The 23,827-nt window shown below is 35.3% G+C and overlaps 2 protein-coding genes across 4 annotated transcripts in view; both read right to left on the minus strand.

Annotated features, from left to right (window-relative positions):
* Positions 1 to 3,566: 3,566 nt before the first annotated feature.
* On the minus strand, positions 3,567 to 11,882 carry sting1 (stimulator of interferon response cGAMP interactor 1). The gene is made up of 7 exons (XM_052614353.1): positions 11,768 to 11,882; positions 10,116 to 10,342; positions 9,702 to 9,870; positions 9,186 to 9,294; positions 5,833 to 6,056; positions 4,375 to 4,561; positions 3,567 to 4,279 (listed from the first exon to the last, which is right to left on the minus strand). Exons 2-7 carry the CDS (start codon positions 10,340 to 10,342, stop codon positions 3,990 to 3,992), a joined length of 1,206 nt encoding a protein of 401 aa, XP_052470313.1. The 5' UTR covers positions 11,768 to 11,882; the 3' UTR covers positions 3,567 to 3,989.
* A 1,119-nt stretch (positions 11,883 to 13,001) lies between these two features.
* Positions 13,002 to 23,827, minus strand: part of LOC128027657 (protein phosphatase 3 catalytic subunit alpha) — a 36,938-nt gene continuing 26,112 nt past the window's right edge. For 2 of the 3 annotated variants that reach the window (XM_052615445.1, XM_052615446.1), the window contains exons 7-14: positions 22,666 to 22,743; positions 21,816 to 21,910; positions 21,245 to 21,370; positions 20,821 to 20,898; positions 20,377 to 20,461; positions 19,082 to 19,179; positions 18,698 to 18,745; positions 13,002 to 14,807 (exon numbers count right to left, since the gene is read on the minus strand). In XM_052615445.1, coding sequence (XP_052471405.1) covers positions 14,632 to 14,807; positions 18,698 to 18,745; positions 19,082 to 19,179; positions 20,377 to 20,461; positions 20,821 to 20,898; positions 21,245 to 21,370; positions 21,816 to 21,910; positions 22,666 to 22,743 — 784 coding nt within the window. In that variant the 3' untranslated portion in view covers positions 13,002 to 14,631. The remainder of the gene's footprint in view (positions 14,808 to 18,697; positions 18,746 to 19,081; positions 19,180 to 20,376; positions 20,462 to 20,820; positions 20,899 to 21,244; positions 21,371 to 21,815; positions 21,911 to 22,665; positions 22,744 to 23,827) is intronic. The other variant, XM_052615447.1, reaches the window with a different exon arrangement.

Below are 23,827 nucleotides of genomic sequence, written 5' to 3' on the forward strand. Positions count from 1 at the left end.
AGGTTTGTGGGAGGGGCGACAGACCAGACGGCACGAGTACATGCAACCATGCAACCGAACCTGCTTCTTGCGAGATATATATATATATATATATATATATATATATATATATATATATATATATATATATATATATATATATATATATATATATATAACATTATAGAAATATATAACATTTAGCCCTAATCCAAAAAGTTTATTTATATATATATATATATATATATATATATATATATATATATATATATATATAATTTTATATTATATTATATTAACTTTTTGGATTAGGGCTAAATGTTATATATTTCTATTATGGAAATTGTATGTTTTACTATCTGACTGGTCACTATTTTATTAACCACCTTTAAGCTGTTTTATTATTATTATTATTATTATTATTCACTCAAATATAATCGTGTTGTATTTTTCTAGTGTTTTATGTTTTTTTCTCTTTCAACCATTTTAATCATTTAACTTTTTTTAAAATAAAATTGCAATACAATATTTATTATATTATTATTTATTTATTCACGAACAAGGCTAAACTTCTTTAATCAGTAGCAGACAATTATGGGAATATTACAGCATTATTATTATTATTTTATTTTACCATTTATTTATTGTATTTTATTTACTACTACTTTTTCCACAATTTTTTTTACACTTGAAACTTTTTTGAAATTCACCTGCAATATTCATTCATTCAATTATTTATTTGGTTTTTTACATGTACTTTCTCAAATGATACGAGATCACAAACATTACTAAACTACTTTCATCTGTAGCAGACAATTATGGGATTAGTATATAATTTATGTATTTTGTTTATTATTTATTTTTCCAAAAAATTGTATCTACTTTTACCTTTTCCCCCCGAAATTCACTAGTCCTGATGCTTCCTTGCTTATTTATTTGCTTGTTTTACATGTAGTTTCTGAAATCATAATGTGGCATCAGAAATATTTAATAGCAGACAATTATTAGAATATTATAACAACATTTAAGACCCTTTTGTCAAAAAAATAAAAAAAAATAACTTACAAATACTGAAAATAAATTATTATCCTACTAATTTATCAGTGAGACACAGAAATTTAGAGTGAAGGTTAATGACTGAAGTGCCTCTATATGTTTATTGTGACAGTAAATTCTCATGAGCAGAACAAGTTTGTGCTGTACTAAACATGTGATTTCTAGAAGCAGTGTGAGATGAGGTGTGATTATTCACAGGTGACACTCACATGACTAGAAAGATAAACACATGGTCTGTAAAATCCAGTTCAGCAGCCTTCTCTATGAAATGCGGATGACCCAGGAAACATGTTTACACTCTTACATTCGTTGCCTTGTACCTAACATGTGCAATGACAATAAAGTTGAATCTAATCTAATTAATCTAATCAATCTTTGAGGCCTTGATGTTGCTGACTTCAAATTAGATTGAATTTAAAAACAAACAGAACCTTTTTATCTGTACAGTTTGTGTTTGCTAAATCTACAAATTATTATTTAAAATTATTTGTTTCTTTTTCTGTAAGTTTCACAGAAAAAAAAAACATTTGGGTTTAATTCTGATGAAGTAAATAATACAATATGAACCCAAAGAAACTTTGGGTTTATGAGTGACTTAATTTTGTCTGATCTGCTGCAGGTTTGATCTAGAAAGTGCTTTTACAGTCTGGCATCATCAGAAACTGTCTGTTTGCCGTCTGTCTGCACGTCTCTGAGTCACCGTGAGGGACTTTTCCTCATGACCTCTTTGTTCTCTGTCATTAACCAACCGGTCGCTGCTGTGATGTCACATTGCCCCACTCAAGTATGCAGAAATGGAGAACCTTCTTACAAAAGTATAATGAGGAACTATAGTAAAGACTTCTGTAGAATCACTTTCCAAAATTTACATATTATGTAAATAAGGAGAAAATAAATGAACCACAGATCTCATATGTTTTACTGACTGGGTGAATGAGGAAGGAAGATTAAACTATTTGTAAAACTTTTGACAGTGGAGTGCTTTTATAATATGACGTGCAGAATATGGTTGTGTGTCTTCACTGAAGCTGTTAGAAAATGCAGTCATGTGACCTTAGACAAGACTTTTTCAGCAATATGTTTTGAAATATGTACAGTTTATTCCTCCTGTCCAGTTCACAGCTCCACGCGACTCTAGTCTTTGTTGATTTTGATCACATATGGATGATAGTGAAACACATGCATGAATAATTCATAATTAATCCATCAATGTCAAAACAAAACCTGATGGACACGTTCTTGAAATCAGCTGCTTAGATGGATGACTGAGAGGATTTGATTCACAGGAAAACCTTCAATCTACATGCATCTAAGATCATCTTTCAGAACTCCTTTTTTGCAGTTTAATAAAAATAAAATAAAATAAAAAAATAAATATATATATATATATATATGTGTGTGTGTGTGTGTGTGTGTGTGTGTGTGTGTGTGTATATATATATATATATATATATATATATATATATATATATATATATGTAATGCAATATATATAATGCAATATATATAACACTTTTCTAATTTAAAAAATGTTAATTTAATTTTCTAACTATAATTTTGCTAAATTATTAGTATAATAATATTTTATTTTATTTCATTTACAGTTATAGTGTTTTTTATTTGTTTAGTTTTTTGTCCCAAGTGTTTCAAACGTTGATATAATATTCCCAGAATTGTCTGCTATAGATGAAAGGAGTTTAGGAATATTTATGGCCTGATATTAATTGAGAAAACTATATGTAAAATAAATTTTAAAAAATCAATGAATGAATGAATGTTATAACAGAACAAGGTGATACGGTGATTAAAAGCTGTGGACAAAGAAATTGTGAGTAAAATAATAAATCCTACATCTAAAAAGTTGATTAGATGATTACAAATATTTTTCATATAATATAATACTATTTGAAATTTTTTTTGCAAATGTAAATTTTCAAATATAATTATTCACTGTAAAAAAAAAACATAAAAATAAAAAAGAACAAATGTGCAGAGATATAAACTTAACTAGTTTTCATCTATCAGTGTCAGATAAATATCAATCCATCAGCCAAATTGCATCAGCCCAGCTTCACAAACCTGATAGACTAGTTTATTACTTCAAAAAAAAAAAAAAAAAAAATGCTCAGCTAAATTACACAGCTTCAGAATAAACACTATAAATGATCATTTCAAAACAGCTATATCAACTGAATAAGATATTTGATCAGTGGATAAATGGTAGATTAAAACATGTTAGTCATCTTAAATTATTTCCAGAGTTATGAATCACCTCAATCCTCATGACTTGTTTAAACTTGTTTCTCTCATTCATTGTAACTGTTGCGCCGCAGGACATGGAAAATAACACCGTCAGTCAAAGGAGAGCTGTTTCACTGGAAGAAGCAAGGAATCTTTCAACAGCATTTATTAAGAATTAGTAGTTCTTTGGTAAGGAAAAAACATACACAGGAATATATATATATATATATATATATATATATATATATATATATATATGAAGACATTCATTTTAAGGCTACCTTTTTTATAGGCAAAAAAATTTATTTGTAAGAGCAATAAAAGTCTTTTCAGAATATCTTTATATAAAAGTCTTATGTATTTTTTGGGTGTTAATAAGGCTGTATCTTTCAAAAAGATATATTTGTCTCTGATGATTGTATAAAACTTCTATATAATATCAAAATGTGTAAATAAATGATGCTGCGTTTAAAACATGTGCACATTTATTTGTGGCACAGGTGTCCAAATTCATTTTGAGGTCATTGAAATGTGTTCAGGCAGGGTTATTATCATTAATTCAAATCAAAAACATTATAATTGCTTAAAATTTAATTGAAATGGAAATAGAATAAATATAACAGCGAGAAAATAAGGGTGGTTATGAGCAGCTGATTTAACAGATTATTAATTATTATTATTGCATCAAAGTCAATTAAATGATTCTAAGAAACTCAATCCCATCTCCTTGCATTAGGTTGGTTAAAATGGTCAGTGGTCTCCACTGGTTCAGATCTTAAAGATTGTGGTTGGCTGAACATGAGGGTGGGGTTGCTGCTCACTGGGTCTTCTGGGAAAGTGGCACGCAGTGCACCATTAAAATTCCCAACCGGACCCTCTTCTGGAACAGGATGGACTTCATTTGGTGGCTCTTGGATGGGATCCATGTAAATCTCTCCATCCTGCTGTTTCAGGTGTTGGATGATCTCTCTGGAGAGGTAATGAGGGTCACCTGTGTGCTCATCTGAAAAACAGTTGCATGGACACAGAGATAAACCACTGTAGGAATTATATCCAGATATGATTTTAAAGTCTATTTCAAAACTCTAAAATTCTGACCATTGAGCAGGACGAGACGGTAACGGTTCCGGCACTCTAGAGAATTTTCCAGAATTTGGCTGAGGGTTCTGTAGAACAACAGGACCTGCTGTTTTCGTTCTCTTTCTCCAAATCCTGCACTGCTCTCGTGGGACATCTGATACAGTCTCAGCAGTGGTGTGGCATATTCCAGAACACAGCTAAATGCCTAGGAGCAGGAACACAGAGATGGTAAGACCATGGATTTATTTTCAGTGTCATAACAGTTTTTAGCCACAAGGAGATGCTGTTTTGACAACTACATATTTGTGTTGCTGCTTCTGAGTTTACATATTATATTTGCTATTATAATGCACTTGAACGACAGTATGCCAGTGGAGCCTGGATGATATAGTACTTCTGGTTAATTGTATAAGTATGTTTCTGTACTCACCAGGGTTATTTATTATTATTTATTTAACTAAATCCATAAAAATAACTTTAGCTAGTTGACGAGACAACTTTTCATTAACTTGAATAATTAATAACAATGAACAAAAACTAGAATTATTTTTCAACAAAAATAAATAAATAATATGAATTACAAAAATACAACAAAATGAGTATAACTTTAAACTACAATTCAAGTGAAAAAACAATATATATATATATATATATATATATATATATATATATATATATATATATATATATATATATATATATATATAAAAATATCTAATTCAAAATATTATAATGCTGCTAAAATAACATTGAAACCCACTAATATAACGAAAGTTACTAAATACTCTTGCTTTGGACATTTCCAGTTGGTGAAGAATACAAGATCAAAGCTGTCATAGTTGTCTTTCAATTGGTAAACATTTAAAATGTTAAGTAATAATATATTTTAATGCAATTAACTTATTTTAAGGCACATTTATGTTATCTGGGCACAATTTACATTTGTCTTAACGTAATTACAAGCTTTTAGGCGTAAACATTTAGATAGTTTTGAAGAAAAACATTAATTCAGTTATGTGTTAGTGATTCTGTGAGTCCATTAAACAGTGTCTATACCTGATGTCCGATCTGATTGATAAGACATTTTAAAGACACATTTGTATAATCAAACATTTGCGATTCTGACCAGCAGGAATCACCAGCATGTGGCATTTCATTTTGTAAAACAATTGGTTTTTTTTATTTTAAGTGTGCAAACTTCTGCATTAATACTAGCATATTACCTTTCCACATACTTAAAAGTATGTACTTTCTCAACACCAGAGAAATTCACACTAAAGGCATGTGAATTAGTAGGCAACATATCTATCTGTGAAACAAAGGACAGACTTGTGCTGCTAGTTTAAATGCTAGCTGTGTATTATAATTTCTTTGCAATGTTTTTATTTTTATTTTATTTTTTTTGAAAAAGTTCTTGATCATTTCCAGTATCAAAGGACTTCAATTACCAGTAATGCAGTACCAGCATAAGCCCACCTCATTGTTCTGGGTGATTTTGTAGACACTGTTCTTGTAGCTACGATTTCGCACCCCTGCTGTATCTCGCTCCAGTTCTGGAAGGTTTTCGTGAAAAACTACATTAGTGTCCTCCTCTTCAGGTTTGGCTGGAACCTTTGCGTTGAGGGGTAGAAGGATATGTAGACGTGGAGAGCTCAGGTTGCCCCTGGTGGAGGAATACCGGCTGACCTTGTTGTGTAAATCTGCAGGTAAAAGACCATAAAAGCAAAAATAGGAAGTGAGCTGAAGCTTTCACATAATTTAATCACACATTTGAAACATGACTTCATTTCTTCTGCAAAACATGAGAAATTATGATCATGCACTCATCCATATAAAAGCATAAAGTGATCATGGACTACCATGCTCCAAAAACAACAAATGTCACACTACGAATGTGGCCCGTGGGCATTGTGAGTGCATTGCCTGTCTGAGCAGCGCTCATGCAGAAGCTGCACTTCAATGAGATGGTATGCTCTCAACTTCTTTATTCGCCAGTGTGCTTCACATGTGAGGGTTAGCACCCCTCATCCACTGCAAGTTGTTTGATATCCTTTGGCGCATCTGAGGAGGAAGCTGTTGTCGATGACTTCATGTCATTAATGGCTTTAGATGCTGAAAGAGTGAGCGTGTTCTGATGAAGACCCCGAAACCCTGCCTCTGACACAAACATCATGTCCTAGTGTGGACAGTGAGCTAATCTGCGTTCTTACTAAAGCTGTGCAGGATCTCGGCCTAACTTGGTCGTCTACGTAAGAGCCCGCCCATGGACTCCTTGACAAGTGGTACCTGAAGGGACACCTTTAACATTCCTCGTGCCAACGGCCCGCTCCGTTCCTGCCAGCAGTTTACAAGGAACTCACCAGGACTTGGTGCGCCCTCTACTTGGCATTTGTTAATCCCTCTACTTCCATGCTCTCACTGTTGATGGTGCTGAAGAAGAGGTTAAAGCAAGCTCCACACTCTGGAAGAGGCGGTTGAAAGTTGCCAGAAGGATTCTTCCACTCAGCAGCCTGTCAAGCTGGTGCCACTTCATCCCCAGCCTAAACCTGAGTCTGGGCTTCAGCAGTGCCAGTGGACAGTGAAACGCTACCCATTTCTGAAGTGCCAAGGTCCCTACCCCAGAGTGACATTGGACCCTGACCCTCAGAACCAGAACGCAGAGAGGAAGAAGAGAGGGTCAGTTCTCGCTGAGGCCGGAACTCCCTTAAAGAAACCTTGAGCTTTGTTATCCATCCCTCCACTTAACACTAAGCGATGGAAGATCCTTTCAGGCTTGGCCTGTCCTTCTCATTCACTGTGTGCCCAAGCAAACTACCACTATGATAGCAGACCCACATACTTAAAAGAGCATTTATCCTCTCCTCATTACCATGAATGTCAGTTCTCCACCCTGAGCAGTGAATTAACAATCGAAAAACTAAAATCACTTGCCATCCAGATTCAGGCTTGGAAAACTATCCCAGATGTGTCAAGTTGGGTTCTAAAAACCATAAAACAAGGATCATTTCTCTTACAGGCCTACTCAATTCAAAGTTGGAGTGAGGTTATTATTGCTCACAGGTTGGTTCAACTCCTCCTTTTATGGGCACAGGGCAAACTCTTCTCACTAGGAGCAGTTCATGTGCTGGGCAGACTATGTATGGAGACAATGTCTTTGGAAGAACAGAGGTAGATCTCTTCACCCCAGAAAACAACTTTCCCTGCAAAATGTACTTTTTGAGACAGCAAGATGCCCTGGCCCACGATTGGCCCAGCGCTTGCATATACACCTTACTCCTAGTTTCCTTAATTCCTCCCGTCTTTAGACTGGTCTGGGAAGTCAGATGGTCAGTCCTCCTGGTGGCCCCACTCTAGAGGAATCAGATGTGGTTCCCTGAGTTGATTCATCTGCAATCGGAAGCCCCTTGGCCAATCCCAATGAAGGAGGACCTTCTCTCGCAAACAAAGGGCATGATTTGGCATCCCTGGCCAGAGACCTTCATGTTTGCAGCTCCCTGCGAGTATAACTCATACAATTATGGGGGTTAGAACTCCATCTACAAGATGACTTTATGCCCTTAAATGGTCAGTCAACCAGGACCCTTCTTCTTGTGAAGTGTCCCATGTGCTAACCTTTCTACAAGAGTTCCTGGATAAGGGGTGCACCCCTTCCACAATCAAAGTTTATGTTGGAAGCCATAGCAGTGAATCATTCTCTCGTGGTTGCCCAGTCAGTCGGCAGAATTTACTTAGTCATTAAGTTCCTGAGGGGAGCTCTGAGACTGAATTCACCTCGCCCTCATACTGTCTCAACTTGGAGCATATCTATGGTCCTCAGGGCCCTATGGGGTCCTCCCCTTGAGCCATTTATGCATTCTGTGGACACTTTCATCCAAAGACTTATATTGCATTTAAGGTATACATTGCATTAGCATCATGCTCTGTTGTTTGAGCTACAGAAATAGATCTTAAGCCTGGTTCACAATACAGGATATTTAGCGCGATTTAACCCCGATTTCCCCCTCCCGAAAATCAGAGCAAACATCTTGTCGAGCACCTCGATATGTCCCAATGTTTAGCGTGGATTATCTGGTAATATGAGGCATTCACCGATTGAATCTCACATCTACCGATCTGCTCGCTTACAAATCGTGGCAGCCCCACTTAATATCAAACAAAAATTAAATATAGTGCTATCATGAGTAAGGTCTATGCTTTTCTTTTATTTATTTAGCAGATACTTTTATCCAAAGCAACTTACAGTTGAGAAATACAAGAAGCAATTAATCACTGGAAGTGCTCATAATACAAAGTTTCAGACATTGTCCAGATTAGTACAAGTACTAGAGCCACAACCAGTAGCCAGTGCAGGGAAATAAAGAGAGTTGTTATATTGGCCATTTTGGGTGCATTGATGATCAGTTGTGTTGCTGCCATCAAAACTGATTGTGCATGATGGAAGTCCAGCCAGAAGGGCATTGCAGTAGTCCAGCCTAGAAATGACAAAGGTCTGCCCTGGACAGAAAGTTGTGCAGCATGCTCCATTAGGAACTGATCTTTCTGATGTTGTGCAATGCAAATCTGCAAGATCGAGTGGTTTTTGCAATGTGGTCTTTGAATGTCAGCTGATCGTCAATGATTACACCAAGATTTCTGACCAAACTTGGTTATTTGTTGATGATGCTAGCTGGTCTATGCAGCTGCTACATGACAGCTTCTTATTGACATTAATAATATATCCCGCTATTTAGTTAGCAGCCTTTGAGTAAATCTTGTGTCATTACTGCCCCTAGAGGCTTCGATGAGTATCGTCTCACAATGTACAGTAGAAAAAGGGCTAATGAATGTACCTGGAAGGACAAATTTGAGGTAGCCGATATAGAAAGACCAGGCCAAACCATGTGCCACATTCATCTTCTTCGTTTCACAGATTTCGGAGATCTCAACTGGAGCAGGGCCCTGCAAACATATACAAATACTTTATATAGTTATATTTATTTATTATTTTTTTGTCAGTTATTTTACTTTTACTGCAAATTGAGTGAGATATTTGAGGAGGTAAATGTGTGGCTTGAATGGGAATTTTAGCATCTACAGTCATTCTGAAGATAAGAACAAGTACAGAACCAATCTGTTGTGGAGGATGACATTTTGTGAGATATGGTTTGTGGTTTCTGAAGAGAAATTCTGAAATTGCACACTCAGTGTAGACTCAACCAAGTCATTGCAAATTTAAGTTGCTGTGCAATATTGTAGACTGTTCATTTAGCGTAAAACTGAACCAGTTGAACAAGTAAGTACTGAATATTGTTCACATAATCTATAGATTTGGACATTTTGTTCTCCTGTCATGTGATTAATCTTACCAGAACCCCCAAGCATTTGAGCAGCAGGTAAATAGCACACGTGAGGGCCATGGTACTCCACTGCTCTTCTGAGAAACTCCACCCCAACCCCAGGGATATTGCACACATTCCTAAAATGACACGCCCTCTAAAGCAAGCTTGAAAGATCTCATTTATTCTGCCTTGATACCTGGGAAAGAGCATATCATAAAATTAAGTTAGACGTTTTTTTATACTTTCAACCAACACTCTTTATTGGCCTCTATGGTTTCATGAAGAACCTTTAATATCCATAGTTTTCCATTCAATTCCTTAGTTTTTTTAGATGTAGTATATATATATATATATATATATATATATATATATATATATATATATATATATACTAAATTGCAGAATGCAAGGACGTACAAAGTATATAATTTCTTTTCTTACCTTTGTCTTGAATGGAAGAGCCACTCCTCTGCAAACAAACACATACTGTGTATAAACATTTCTACAGTGATGCAAAAAGCGATCACTACAGTTCTCTCCATGAACTTGTCCGAGTCCAGCAGCCAAGCACACAGCAGAGTAAGAAGCCCCAGTCCACCAGTACACACCACCGGCAGACTGCTGCGCTCTCTGGGGACCAGACTGTCCTCTCCCATCACACCTGACATCTGAACACATTCACAGTGTAGACATCAGCCATCTATTGATTCAACAGATTCAACTGATGTACTGGTGTCATGCCTTCATTTATATATATATATATATATATATATATATATATATATATATATATATATATATATATATATATATATATATATATATATATATATATATATATATATATATTTAATTCAACAAAAGTATAGTACTTTAGTTTAATGTCACTTTGATAAAAACATTTATTTTCCTGAATAGTTTAGCTTGAAAGCTCGATGTATATGAGACAATTAAGAATTTTTATATTTTCATTTATGGTTAATACTTTAATATAATTATTATTTATTCAGCCTTAGCAAGACAGTTGGCTGTTTTATTCCAAAACAAATGTTCAAAATGTTATTTCTTTTAAATACAGTGCAGAATTTGAGATGTAGATAAAATGTTCATGGTTTTATAAACACAGCATGCATAATAGAATATTCCTGTGATGCATTATAGAAACATTAAACTTTAGTTAGAGTGCAAAAAGTGTTTAAAGAAAATTGAATTTCTTGAATATTACATTCCATAGTTGAATAAACACCCATCTACATCTAAATCTATTTCTATTGTGCTTTTAACTTTAAAATTCCAAAGAAATTCTACTTTTAATTTCATTTCTGAATTAGTTCTTGTTTTGGACTTTTTTTTTTCTCTCTCTCAACACAGTGTTGTTTTACAGCTGTGCAGATTGCATCATATACATTACCTAGGTTTACGGGAACCATGAGTTTTACAATAATGAATGCCACTCCTTGTTTCACCACAGTCTTCTCTACAATACATTTGGATATAGAGACATAATTTACCAGAGCTTGTTTGCATTTTACCCAAATTTGAAAGATAGAGAACTTATAACTATACAGACACTGTACAGACAACACAAACCACAAGTGAGGGCAAAAACTGCTGCAGCTGTGTGAGACATCCACAGCACCTGCTGCTTTGTTTCGATACCTAACTGTAATACCCACAGAAATCTAACCCTGACATGTACAAAACATCCTAAAGATTAAATATATATATATATATATATTTTTTTTTCTTGTATCTGTCCCCCTTCATAGAAAGTTTATCATGATACCACTAACCAGAGGGAGTGTTTAGCTAATAAACTAAGTTATATGCAATGTAAATTAAATAAAAGTGTTTTGGTAAATTTAAACATATACAATGGTCCCCAAAAATATTTGATCTCTTAAGCCATATACAAGAACGAATGCCAAAGCATCAGATAGTGTTTTAAAAATAGGCTAGTGCTATCCTTTACCTATTACTCCTTTACTTATTCCCCACTTGCTTTTGATATTTTGCCCTCTAAAACGATAACTGTACATTCAAAATTATAAGAAGGTTGATTCTAATAAATGATAATATATGTTCAAGCTTACCTTAAATTAGCTTTGATTGTAACCAGTTAGATTTTTATTCTCTCTCTCATCTGCGCAATCTTCTGACCTTCTCGTGCTCTTTGAATTTATTGGTTGGTTTCGTCTTCGCTTTCACAACACACCTTATTTCTTTGTCTGGCCACACTCACTTTCACTTTCAGTAATGAAAATATATATTCAAGTCTTTCTCCAAACAAGCTTGGAGTTCTGTGTAGGTTCCAAATGGTGCAGACTACAAATAATCTCTAAATAATATCTACACAAATATATGATGCCTTAAAAAATAAATGTAAATATAAAACAATGTAAAATATTAATCATATTAAAAGTCCATATTTAAAAGGAATTACAGTGGGGTCCATAACTCTAAGACCAAATTGAAAAACTGGGACTCAAACCTGCAAATATCTGAAAAAAGCAATGATTTGCACTTTAGGTCACTAATCAAATAAGTTCATTCATGATACTGATAATGTGATATGATCAGAACAAGTCCTTACAGTCAGCTCCAGATCGTTCAGTGACTCTTAATTAGTTGAATGAATGCCTTCATAACGATTATTGTAGACGAAATAAGCAACTACCCTAAGAAGTGGGTAGTTCAACTGATTCGTTCAAAAACATTGATATATTCAGAAACAATCGGCTGTCCATTTAGTGAGTCACTGTCCTTATGAACGAGTCACTGAATCATTCATTCTATGAACGCAGCTCAGAAACAAAAGAATCAGTGAATCATTCATTCAGCAGATTCTTTCAAAATCACTACAGTTTCATTCAAGAACCAAACAAAGTTTGTTTGTACAATATGTAGGGCTAGTTTATTCATGAAATATCATTCTAAATTGGCACCTGTTGATCACAACAGTCTCATATGTGATGCTAGAACGTGAATATTAATCTCTCTTTCTTTCAGGAACGTCTTGGGAAGATAAAATAGAGAAGTTAAGATTACCTATTAAACATCGCAAGCTCCTCATTGATCAACACATATAGACTTCTGAAAACCACTTCAGTTGAGACATTTCTTGTAATTTAACTACTAATGAATATATATGTGTGTGTGTGTTGTGTGTGTGTGTGTCCTGGTCATATCTTCATGATTTTTACCCACTAATGCAGCATATGTCGAACATTTTTTGCTTTATGGAGGCGATGATGATGTCCATGCTGATTTGGAGTTTAATGATTGTGACACACTGATCGTGTAAGTTGAATAAATCAGAGAAATCCAAAAGGTCCATGCATATTTTATTCAAGAGTAAAAAAAGAGATTTGTCCCATAGGGCATGCTCACACTGTCCATACTGTAGGTCAGGAAATCATGATGCTCAGAATGAAGCTCCAGAGAAAAATACAAGATATAGAATCACAAATAACTCATGAACCTTTCCATTAGTCATAAAGTAAAGCACAATGAGCAACCGAAACAAGGATGAGGCAATGTGGAATAAACCAGTAGAACTCTTAATAATAATAATCATAATAATCATAATAATCATAAGCGACCATAATATTGTTTAGAATAATGATCAGAATATACTTTTCCTTAAAAATGTGAGACACGTTAAGGTGTGTCCATATTCGATTTACATTTGAAATAACCATGCAGTCATGCTTTGGCAGCCTGGATGTCTTTTCACAGAATTATATGTTCCTTCACACTACTGGATAACTTCTGTACATCGAAAAAGAAACACAAGAGGTTTAACACCTCATCTGAGCTTAATTAACTGTACAGCAATGTAAACGAACAAACAAAAAGCCAAGAACAAACAAACGATAAATAAATAAATGGATCCAATACTAAATAAAATAACATGGAAATAAGCAATAACAAAACGTTCCTTAAAAATATACGCCATTTATGTACAAAATAATCTCCCATGAATTATGCGTGGCTGGAAATCCGTTCTGTCTAGTGCACCAACACAGGACAGGGACCTGTTTGAAACCACCCGTGGCACCCCGATGCAATCCCTCAGATCAAATCATCTTCCTGTTTCTCGCATACATTCGCACAAATGTGCACATACGCAGCTGACTGAACGCTTTCTTTCTCCCCCCCGCTCTGCTCCGGAGCACCAGGGGAGGAGGGAAAGTGTCAGACTGCCATAGCAACCGCGCAGCACCACGTGACAACGGCGGATTTACACAACACAGAGAGCACACAGCATGAGGGGCATCACGGCGACTCCAAGCCTCTCCGTTATTTTTGGATTAATCGTGACAACCTGTGTGAAATTATTCTGTGTAATATTAGTTATTCAGTAGATATAGTGATTACTAGTAGCAAAACATAAAACTGCAAGAGAAGTGTGAAAGTAAACGGCTATAAGCTTCTTGCACACATACCAACGCAAACGTACACTCTGACGCTTTCGAATAAATAGAGCGTCAGCCTTGTTTTATGTTTCACAGCAGGCCAAGAAAAAAAAAGCGTTTGTGAAAACCTACTTATCATCATCATCATCATATATTAATTATATATCACATGTCGCCCACACACGCCCACAGACACGCACGCAAAGTGCAAACACGCATAAATAAACATCTCTTCGGACCAAGGATCAGGAAATGCACGCTGTGTTCGTATTTCCATTACATAGCCCCATATCCATAAAACTACATATCCCATCATGCAACTTTCACGCATGGACTCCGTCGCGTGGCCCGTTCTCATGTTTGTTGTTGAGGCCGTTGAACGTCAAGCAGGGAGTTCTGTCTAAATATATCACATAATCCATCTGCTACATGGACAGTAGCAGTGAAAATGAGGGGAGAGGGGAGAATTGCATTATGGGAGGAGAAGCAGGGGCGAGCGAGGGACTGGAAGAGGAGGAGGAGGAGGAGGAGGAGATGAATCACTGGATATTGTTGTCATCCGTGCCGTTGGATTCGGCCATGTTCATCTTGCCAATTGACAGCCCCACGCTGTTGACCATGTCTCGGCGAGGCGGCATTCGCTCGTTTATGCGGTCCAGACCCTTCGCCTCCTCGAAACTGGCGATCTTGTGCTGTGGAGAAAAGCCACGGATGGCTACGAGAAAAAAGGAGAGAGAAAAGAGGAGCTGTCAACAATTGCGTACGGGCAGAATCTTATCTAGACAAGCAGACATAACACAAATGATCACATACTGTTAGATGAGTGAATTATTCTACACATTTGATACAAACACAGAGTGTTCTCTTGACATGATGATAATATACAATATCAAGAGATACACACATATATATGTCTGGGTCATATTTCACGTCAGAATCATATTTTGCATTTTTTTTTTGTTCATTTTTTTCCTCCCAATATTATTACTACAATGGGAAAAATGTTAAAAATACAATATATACAAATATATATATATAAATGTATGTATTTATGTACACACAATTTTTTTTGTACATTTTGCCTCCCAAACGGTTTACTGTAATGTGAAAAAATTACAATATTTATTTTAAGTATATGCGTGCATATATATATACTATAGTATATATACTTTTTTTACTAATTTAATTTAAAGCATTTATACACCATCATGGTATTTGTTGTTCTACATTTTAATTAATTTTTTGGAACTTTTAAATAATAAAATACGTTATTTTACAATATTGGACATTTCAGGGGCATAATATTACAACATAAATTAATGAATAATATCTCAATGCAATTTGTTTAATATTTTGTCTTTATATATTAATATTTTCTTTACTCAAACTTTTTTTTCTTTTGATTACTAGTGTGAAATGTGACCTGGAATGATTTTAAATTTCACTCATACACGGATATCTCTTCAAACACTCACTGATCCACTCTGCTATATAATAGTCACATTATACACACAAATTCACAACTGGACATATTTCACAACCAGTCAAACACAAAATATACAGTGTACAAGGGAACAGCTGTGGCGATGATAATGGACGTTACATCTTAGCACTTTCACTCCCACTTTAACTGGAAAACCTCACAAGGACCAATAGCACAGTCAATGTTTCCATTAGAAAACAAACCCATTTCACCAGCACCAAAGTAGTTTCTTTTTGTAATGTAAATTTTAATGTTTTTAATGTACTTTGATCCATTCTGATGGAAACATAGTGCTTCATATCACAGTCAGAGATGATGTGAGACCCTCTCTTGGGTTTGTTCTCCGACGACAGAGATATTTTTGGCTTTCAAATACACTGAAACTGATCCAATATGTAACTGATCCTCATCCTGTGTGCTGAGAAAAGAGTTGTGAAAGTATTTTTGCCACTGATTTTCTCCATAGGTATTCTTTGATAAGAAGCTATAAACCTTGAAGCTAACCAACCTGCTCTGATCTAAATCATGATGCTAAACATGAGTTAATTCAGAGAACCATTTGAATATTCTCAAAAAATAAAATAAAATAATATCCTTTGTACTTAACATCTTCTACTAAGAAATTAAGTATTTATTACAAGTATTGCCAAAGCATGAAACATTTAGTATATATTTGAATTATTTTTTATTTTTATCTTTGCAATTTCACTACCTTACTACTTTCTCTGTAAAATGTTTATTAAACAATTCTTACATAAATGTTCTCGACTTCATGACTTTAAGAATTACCTACTAGAAGCATTCATTGCTTCACAACCTTGGATCTTTAGGTCAATCTCACAAGGTTAATATGTTATTGATTAAAAGCCATATTTCACTACGGAGATTTTAAATGGCATTTAAATCCACTTTTTTGAAAATTGAAATTTTCCAACTCCCCTAGATTAAACAGTTGAGTTTTATCGTTTTCGAATCCATTCAGCCAATCTCCAGGTCTGGAGGGAGCAGTTTTAGCTTAGCTTAGCATAGATCACTGAATTTGATTAGACTGTTATCATTTCGCTCAAAAATGACAGAATCAAGGAACTTTGCTGCCGTACCATGGGTGCAGCAGGCGCAGTGATATTACGCAACACCTGAAAGTAGTCGCCAGCTAGTTTGTGTAGTTGCAGAGTTGCTGGGGGCTGTTTTCAGGCATTGCGTTATATCACTGCGCTGCTGCACCCATGGTACGGCAGCAAAGTTCCTTGATTATTACGCCGGAATGAGAGTATAGTTCCTAGCCATATCGCCCTAGAAAATGGCAACTTTTCATTTTCTGTCGACCTTAGTAAACAATTTAATTACAGAAGAGTCAAGTCCGGTCTATTCAGATTTAATTATCTATGCTAAGCTAAGCTAAAAGTGCTACCAGCAGACCAGAGATCAAAAAAGTGGAGTGTTCCTCTAACATCCAGAATCGTCATTGACTTTTAATTCATTGTTTACCAGATATAAGCAAAAACCGTTTAGAATGAGTCTAAAAAACAAACCCTGTCACAGAGAGGTCACATGATCCCTGCAGATCACATGGTCATGATAGACCAAACCCAGAGTGAGTGCGCAAATAGCGGCACTGGGGTGATCAGCATTTGAGGGTGGGGTGCTGTAAGAATACTGGGTCATTAGTGAGAGGCAGGGGCACGCGCCCTCACCTGCCCATGGCCCAGATTCTTGCTGTCTGCTGAGTCATTCTGTAACCTTGATGATTAGGTACATAAGAATGTGTGCCTTTGGAAAAAGGGTGGAGAACAGCAGAGCAGAGACCAGCATTTGCATAAGCAGGAAGACACAGGTGTGTGTGTGTGTGTGTCTATTCTAACACTCTTGGCTTGGACCGGATTAGCTTTCTAAACAGCAATTATCAACAAAGGACATTTTTTTATTTCATATACTTATTTAAACTAGTTTTTACTATAATGAAATTGTCTGTTGGCTGGATGTGCGTTACGATGTATACAATGCAAAAAACTGCTTAAACTATGCTGGTTTTGGCTGGTTTAAGGAGGTCTAGCTCTCCCAGCCTCATAAGTGCCCAAAACCCCCTAAAACTAGCAAAGCAGACTGGCATGGCCAGCATGAGAGACCAGAAAAACAATCCAGGCTGGTTTACATAGTTTCTTTTAGTGGGAATATGATTTTGACATTATGTGTACTGTTATAACGGGAAGGAATTCATTAAAATCATACAATAAAATTATACAATGTCTCACATTATACTGAGTAAAATGGAGAAAACGTAAGTCTGTGAAACGCAAATTTACCTCAGAGAAAACAAATTGTGTCTGAAAACTAAATCTGTCAAAACCTCCATTAGGAACATACTCAAAATAAAAATAAAAAATTAATTAATTAAATAAGATTATTAAATAAAGTTAACATACTTAAATTTTTTTTTTTTTTTTTTTTCATTAAAATAGCTTAAAATCAATACAAGCTTATGTTTAATGTTTGTGAAAGAAGTCTCTTTTGCTCACCAAGGCTGAATTTATTAGGTAAAAGATACAGTAAAATTTTGAAATATTATCACAATTTAAAATAAGTGTTATCTATTTTAATATATTTTTAAAAAGTAATTAATTCCTGTGATGCAAAGATGAATTTTCAGCATCATTACTCCAGTCCTCAGCATCACATGATTCTTCAAAAATCATTATAATAATGATTACGAAATATTATTATCAGTGTTGAAAACAGTTGTGCAGCTTCACATTTATATTTATTTTTCAGGATTCTTTAATGAATGTAAAGTTCAAACGAACAAAATTTATCTAAAATAGAAATCCTCTGTAACATTATAAACATTTTCTTTTTGACTTCAATTTAATGCATCCTTGCTCAATAAGTGTATTAAATTCTTTGAAAATATCTTACTGACCCTAAACTTTTGAACGTTGTGTATGTACCCATTTAGATGTATAGATACATGTGTGTGTGACAGTGAGAAAACACAACCCTTGAGCAGTCATAGCACCCCACGTGCTCAGTTAGCTAGGCTGCGCTGTCTAGCTAGCTAGCGTGTTACGGCGGTCTCTATGAAACCTCTGAGCAGCACAGAGAGAGATAGAGGCCGGCCAGTTTACCTTCTCCATCCTCAACCGTCTCGACGGCTTCAATGGCCTCGATGGTAGCTGAGGAGGCACAGAAAGACAGACGTAGAGAAGGAGAGAGGGAGAGAGGGAGGATGGAGGGGGGAGTTTATTGTGACAGTCATGCATGCAGCACAAGCTGCCAAGTAGCTGCCGCGGGCAGTTAGCAGTTAGCGTTAGCCAGCTAGTGTCCCTGTATGTGTGTGCACATTTCTGATGGTTTAAGTAGTGAAGAGAATGAGCGAAAGTGTTTGATAAAAAGAGAGGGGTTAGCAAACATGTCCATGAGTTTGTAAGGCATTGTCTCATTGACCTTGAAAGAGAAAAGAGTCTGTGATGGGAGAGAGAGAAAGAGCGATGTCTGCTTTTGTAACTCACCGCTCTGCAAGGTCTGTTTTCCTCCAGACAGTACGCCGCTCGGCAGCATGCCGGTGGGGGTCAGACCTTTCAGGGTTAACACATTCTCACTCTCCTCTCTGTCAAAATAAAACCAACAACTGCCACTAACACTCATATACGTGCACACCACACAAACTCGACAGTGTGCTCGTCTCAGTGTTGTTTATGTTAATGAAAACTTTTAAAAATCGATTCTGTTCATCAAAATGAAGCTGAAATCCTTATTAGATGAAAATCTTGACAATAAGTTCTAAAGATAAAACAAAAATAAAGCTAAATAGAAATAATTTAAACTAAAAAGCTAATAAAAATGACAAAAGCACACAAAAAGGACTAAGAATTCAATTAAAACAAATATTGCCAATGTAAAAATGAATTAAATAAAAACTGAAGCTTAAATAGTTGTTGACCCATGGTCATTTTTTAAACCCGGGTTATCTTATTTTAGACTACTACACTTTATCAGGCTTTGAGATTTCATACTGTACATTTGTCAACCCTTCTTATTTGAGGTTATTATTCATTTTATGAGGTTAATATTAATTATGAGGTTGATGACAAGCACAGCACACAACCTGTTTTAATAACTGCTTGTTCGTTTGTGGAAATGTGTCTTCTGAAATGTAGTACAAATAACACAACAGATGGATGTTTCTACAAATCAACACATGAATATTTAATGATGTAACTATTTTTTAGTTTGTGATTGGACACATTTGGCACTGGATTAGGTGTGTAATTAGAATCAGTGTTAACCGAGGTTAAAAGTGGCATTAACCCATAAATTAATCATTAGCATTAAATAATCGTCCCCTTGGAATTATAAGGTTCTATCTGACATTTTTGTCAAAATTGAGTTATTCACATATTCGTATTCTGTGACAATTTATTTACATTATGTGATGTTTTATTTTAAGTTGTGTACATTTTGGGATTTTTTATGGAAAAAACAAAAAGGTTCTATCTACAGAAGTCTATGGAACACAAAAACTTTAAAGCTCAATATCTCAAAACTACTCAGAAGGCAGATAGAACCTTATAATTCCAAGGGGACGAAATGTAATATCATTTCCCTTGATTTTAATTTACCGTGGTAACAAAGGTTTGTGCCAGAATACCTAGCTTACAACAATTATATTTAATTGATAAAAATAAAATTATAGAAATATCTAGAAAGCCTTTTATACTTTTGATGTATTATTTATACACTATTAGTATTTATTCATATTTTATCCGAAGCACAAACATGCGTTTCCAACCCCTCCCGGACTCACCGCAGGACTGAGAACATTTTGGCCATTTTGCCGATGGCACGGATCTTGTTTCTGATAACCTCTTTACGGGCAGCCGCAGCGTTAGCTGAGAGGAACCAGGAAAAAAAACGTGTATTTCATGAACAACATACTGAAGCTGAATATTCTGCATAACAAGATTTTAAAAAGAAACAATGGTTCTCTACATATCACATATGTCTAATTGTTATCTTTAAAGCTACTGTACTTTAATGTTAACTGTTCAGTTGCTAAATAATTTATTAAAGTATCCACAGTTGTTAATTAGAGAATGCCAAAAATTAGGCAACAGGTTTATTTATTTGTCATTTGGCCATATTTGACTTTTAAAAACTAGGTGTAATCATTAAAAATCATCTAAAGTCTAGACCTGTGCGTTTCTGAAAACATTAGATGATAAGCTTAAAAGGAATATGCAGTCCTCACCATCAAAGATCTCATCTTCGTCATTCATAAGCTCATCATCAGAGCAGATACTGAGGACATTCACCAACATTTCTGTCACTGTAGAGGAGTAAAATGTAAAAACGATAGATCTCTTGACATTTAGCATAAACCATGATAATCTTGAACAATTATAATCACAACAACAACATATCTATCAGATGAAACACTTTTGGATGGCTCATTTGCCTGATTCTAGTTTGACTTGTTGAGACAGAATAGATGGAGCTATTCCATCTTTGTTTTAACAAGCCAGCAGAACAGTGCATCCACTTTCTTCACACAGACACCCAGAATGAACAAAACACAATTTGTGCAATTGCACAGACTGGCTATCTCAAGTCAGAACGATGATGTCTCAAGCTGTTTAGCAACATTGTACAACATGGTTCCTCTAGTTTCCCACCTTTCTCCCCAACGAACGGAAGAGACCAGGTGAAGACGTCCATGAAGTTGGGCAGCCAGTACGGATGTGGAGAGCAGTTGAACTGTCGTATGTTCATTACGTTGTTCTCGTATTTAAGCACGGCCGCTGCAGAATGGCATTAAAGCATTCACACAAAACAATCATATTTATAGAAACATAAATAACACAAAGCCCTGTAACTTTGCATGACATGCAATGGCCTCTGACATACTTGAGTGTTTGTAAATCTTACAATTCTAACAGTTTTGTGTAGGAAAGACCTATTAACGACATGCCTGGGTCACATTTCATATTTCAGACAAAGATTTTGTACAAAGAAAATTAAGCCTTTTCAGGACAATCAGGAAGTTAATATGCTGTATATGAATAATAAATGCTGATCTACAATAGAGTTTAAGAGCCACATTAAAATAATAGAAAATTTTAATTTTTTCCTCAAGATATAACTACTTTTATTCTGAGATTCACCGGATCATACATTATAAACACCATGTGTGTTGGCATGTGCTTGTAGGTGACCATGTGGCAGAGAGGAAACCTGAATTCAGACCTTTGTTGTTGTAAACGTCCAGGTAGTTTGGGGCAGAAAAGATGGTGATGAGAGAAGGAAAACCTGTAGTCTGACTCTTCCTGTACATACGGTAACTGAGAGAGCAAGAAAACAAAGATCATTTCAGTATGACAATCAGAGACTTAATTAGAATCACACTGGGAATAAGTGAGGGAATAATAATCTTCTTCCTCAGATTTTGCTAAACATTAATAATAAGTACTTACTTGTGGTGGACACTGTTTAAAGCCCTAAAAAAACTACAGTTTCTCAAAGCATAGAGTTTCAGATCATAATTATGATTATTTGCAGGCCATTACTCACTGTTTAATCTGAAACAGTGAAATAGGCCTTTAATGTGCAAAGGCATGCAACACAACGCAAAATATTATTAAAGAACATTATAATGCATAATGTTACTGTAAAATGAACTAATGTATTGTAATGTACTCTAACATGCTGTCTGCTGTTGTACTGAGTATTGTAGGTTGTTGTAGTGCATTACTGACTGTTGTTTAGCTGGCTGTAAGATATAGTTTACTATTGTTGAGTACTGTAGAGTACCTTTGCACATTTAAAGCCACTCTGGCAGATAAGTTGGCCTGGGCAGAGGTGAATAGGTGAAGGTGTACTGTAATGTATTTGGATTATGGCTGTATTTGCACACTGATCATCCATCAACACAAACTTCACCGGCCTGTCAATGTATAAATATTGTTTTGTGTGTGTGTGTGTGTTTGTAAGGGTGTTTCATCTGGTTTCTATGTCTGTAGGAGGTGAAGAAGTAGTGAAAAGCAGACATATAGAAAGAGTCGCGAGGTGAAAGGTGGTGTTGGTGTTATTTTCTTACCCCGCGTCCTGCGCCTCATGTGCCCTGATGACAGACAGTAAGTTGTTGGTCTGTAAAAACTCACACACCGCAGGATAGCTGTATAAAATGATAAAACAGAGCACATTAATGAGGCATGATAAACACTCTTCACAGTTCTTCACTGATGTAACAAGTCATTTGACTAAACACCTCAGCTAACCTGGTCTGTCTTTAACGGTTTCCTGAAAGCTAACTAGCTACATACCTATTTAACCAGGCTCAGAGACCATCTAAAACCAGCTAAACCACCAGAAGTGATGATCGGTAAACCACCATAGACTGTTTTTTTTTCCCTACAGGATGTTCGTGTGTTATTGTTATTAATCCAGTTAGCACTTGTGATTTAGATCTAACATAACCATTGAAACATTCTTAGTTCATCAGATTTAATTTGATCATACAGTCGTTCAGATATCTCTGATAGTGGAGTTCAACACATCGCTAATGTTTTTATTATTGTCTTACTGCTGTCAGCCACCAGGGGGTAGCAGTGATGTAAATGTGCAGTTTACAGTAAAAATCAGGGTCTTAATATAATAATAATAATATGTTTTATTTATATAGTGCCTAAATGTGATACTAGTAAAGAGATGAGGACACATACTAAGTGTTGTATGATGCATGTTGAAGATTAGACATGCATGTTATTCCTTGCTTTAACTTTAGCAGTCTTTATCTATTATTTTTTATACTGGAATATTGAAAATATCACACAGACACGACGATCATCCACTGTGTTTCAATGATTTCAGCAGGTTTCATAAGAAGTGAGGATTGTGGGTGATAACATTCACACCCGGGGCTCTCATTCACAGGCTACGCAACGTTAGCGGTGTTGTAAATAAATTAGCTTCGAATTAACTATCCCTTTTCTCTCTCTTTCTTTCTCCTCTGCCTATATATTTCCCCATAGGCTTGAATCTAATAGTGATTTTCTTCAAAACAAAAACAGTTTAAATGCTATTCATTCATTAATTCATTCATGCATGCTTGCAGGTTTGCTTGGATTCATTGTGGGCCTGCACAATTTTGCCAAAATATTAATGTATCAATGACTACAAAATAATAATAATAATAGTCATAATAATTTATTATTATTACATTGTTATTTATTAAATATGAATTTATCGAAAATCAATTT

The sequence above is a fragment of the Carassius gibelio genome, chromosome A14 (assembly GCF_023724105.1).
Source record: "Carassius gibelio isolate Cgi1373 ecotype wild population from Czech Republic chromosome A14, carGib1.2-hapl.c, whole genome shotgun sequence".
Taxonomy (NCBI): Eukaryota; Metazoa; Chordata; class Actinopteri; order Cypriniformes; family Cyprinidae; genus Carassius; species Carassius gibelio.

Excerpts from the sequence above, each read along its gene's own strand:
- sting1 (XM_052614353.1), bottom strand. The coding sequence starts at position 10,342 with ATGTCAGGTGTGATGGGAGAGGACAGTCTGGTCCCCAGAGAGCGCAGC. Across the intron at positions 9,871-10,115 it reads CTCTTCCATTCAAGACAAAG|GTATCAAGGCAGAATAAATG; the intron begins GTAAGAAAAGAA and ends GCTCTTTCCCAG. Across the intron at positions 9,295-9,701 it reads TCAAATGCTTGGGGGTTCTG|GGCCCTGCTCCAGTTGAGAT; the intron begins GTAAGATTAATC and ends ATATGTTTGCAG.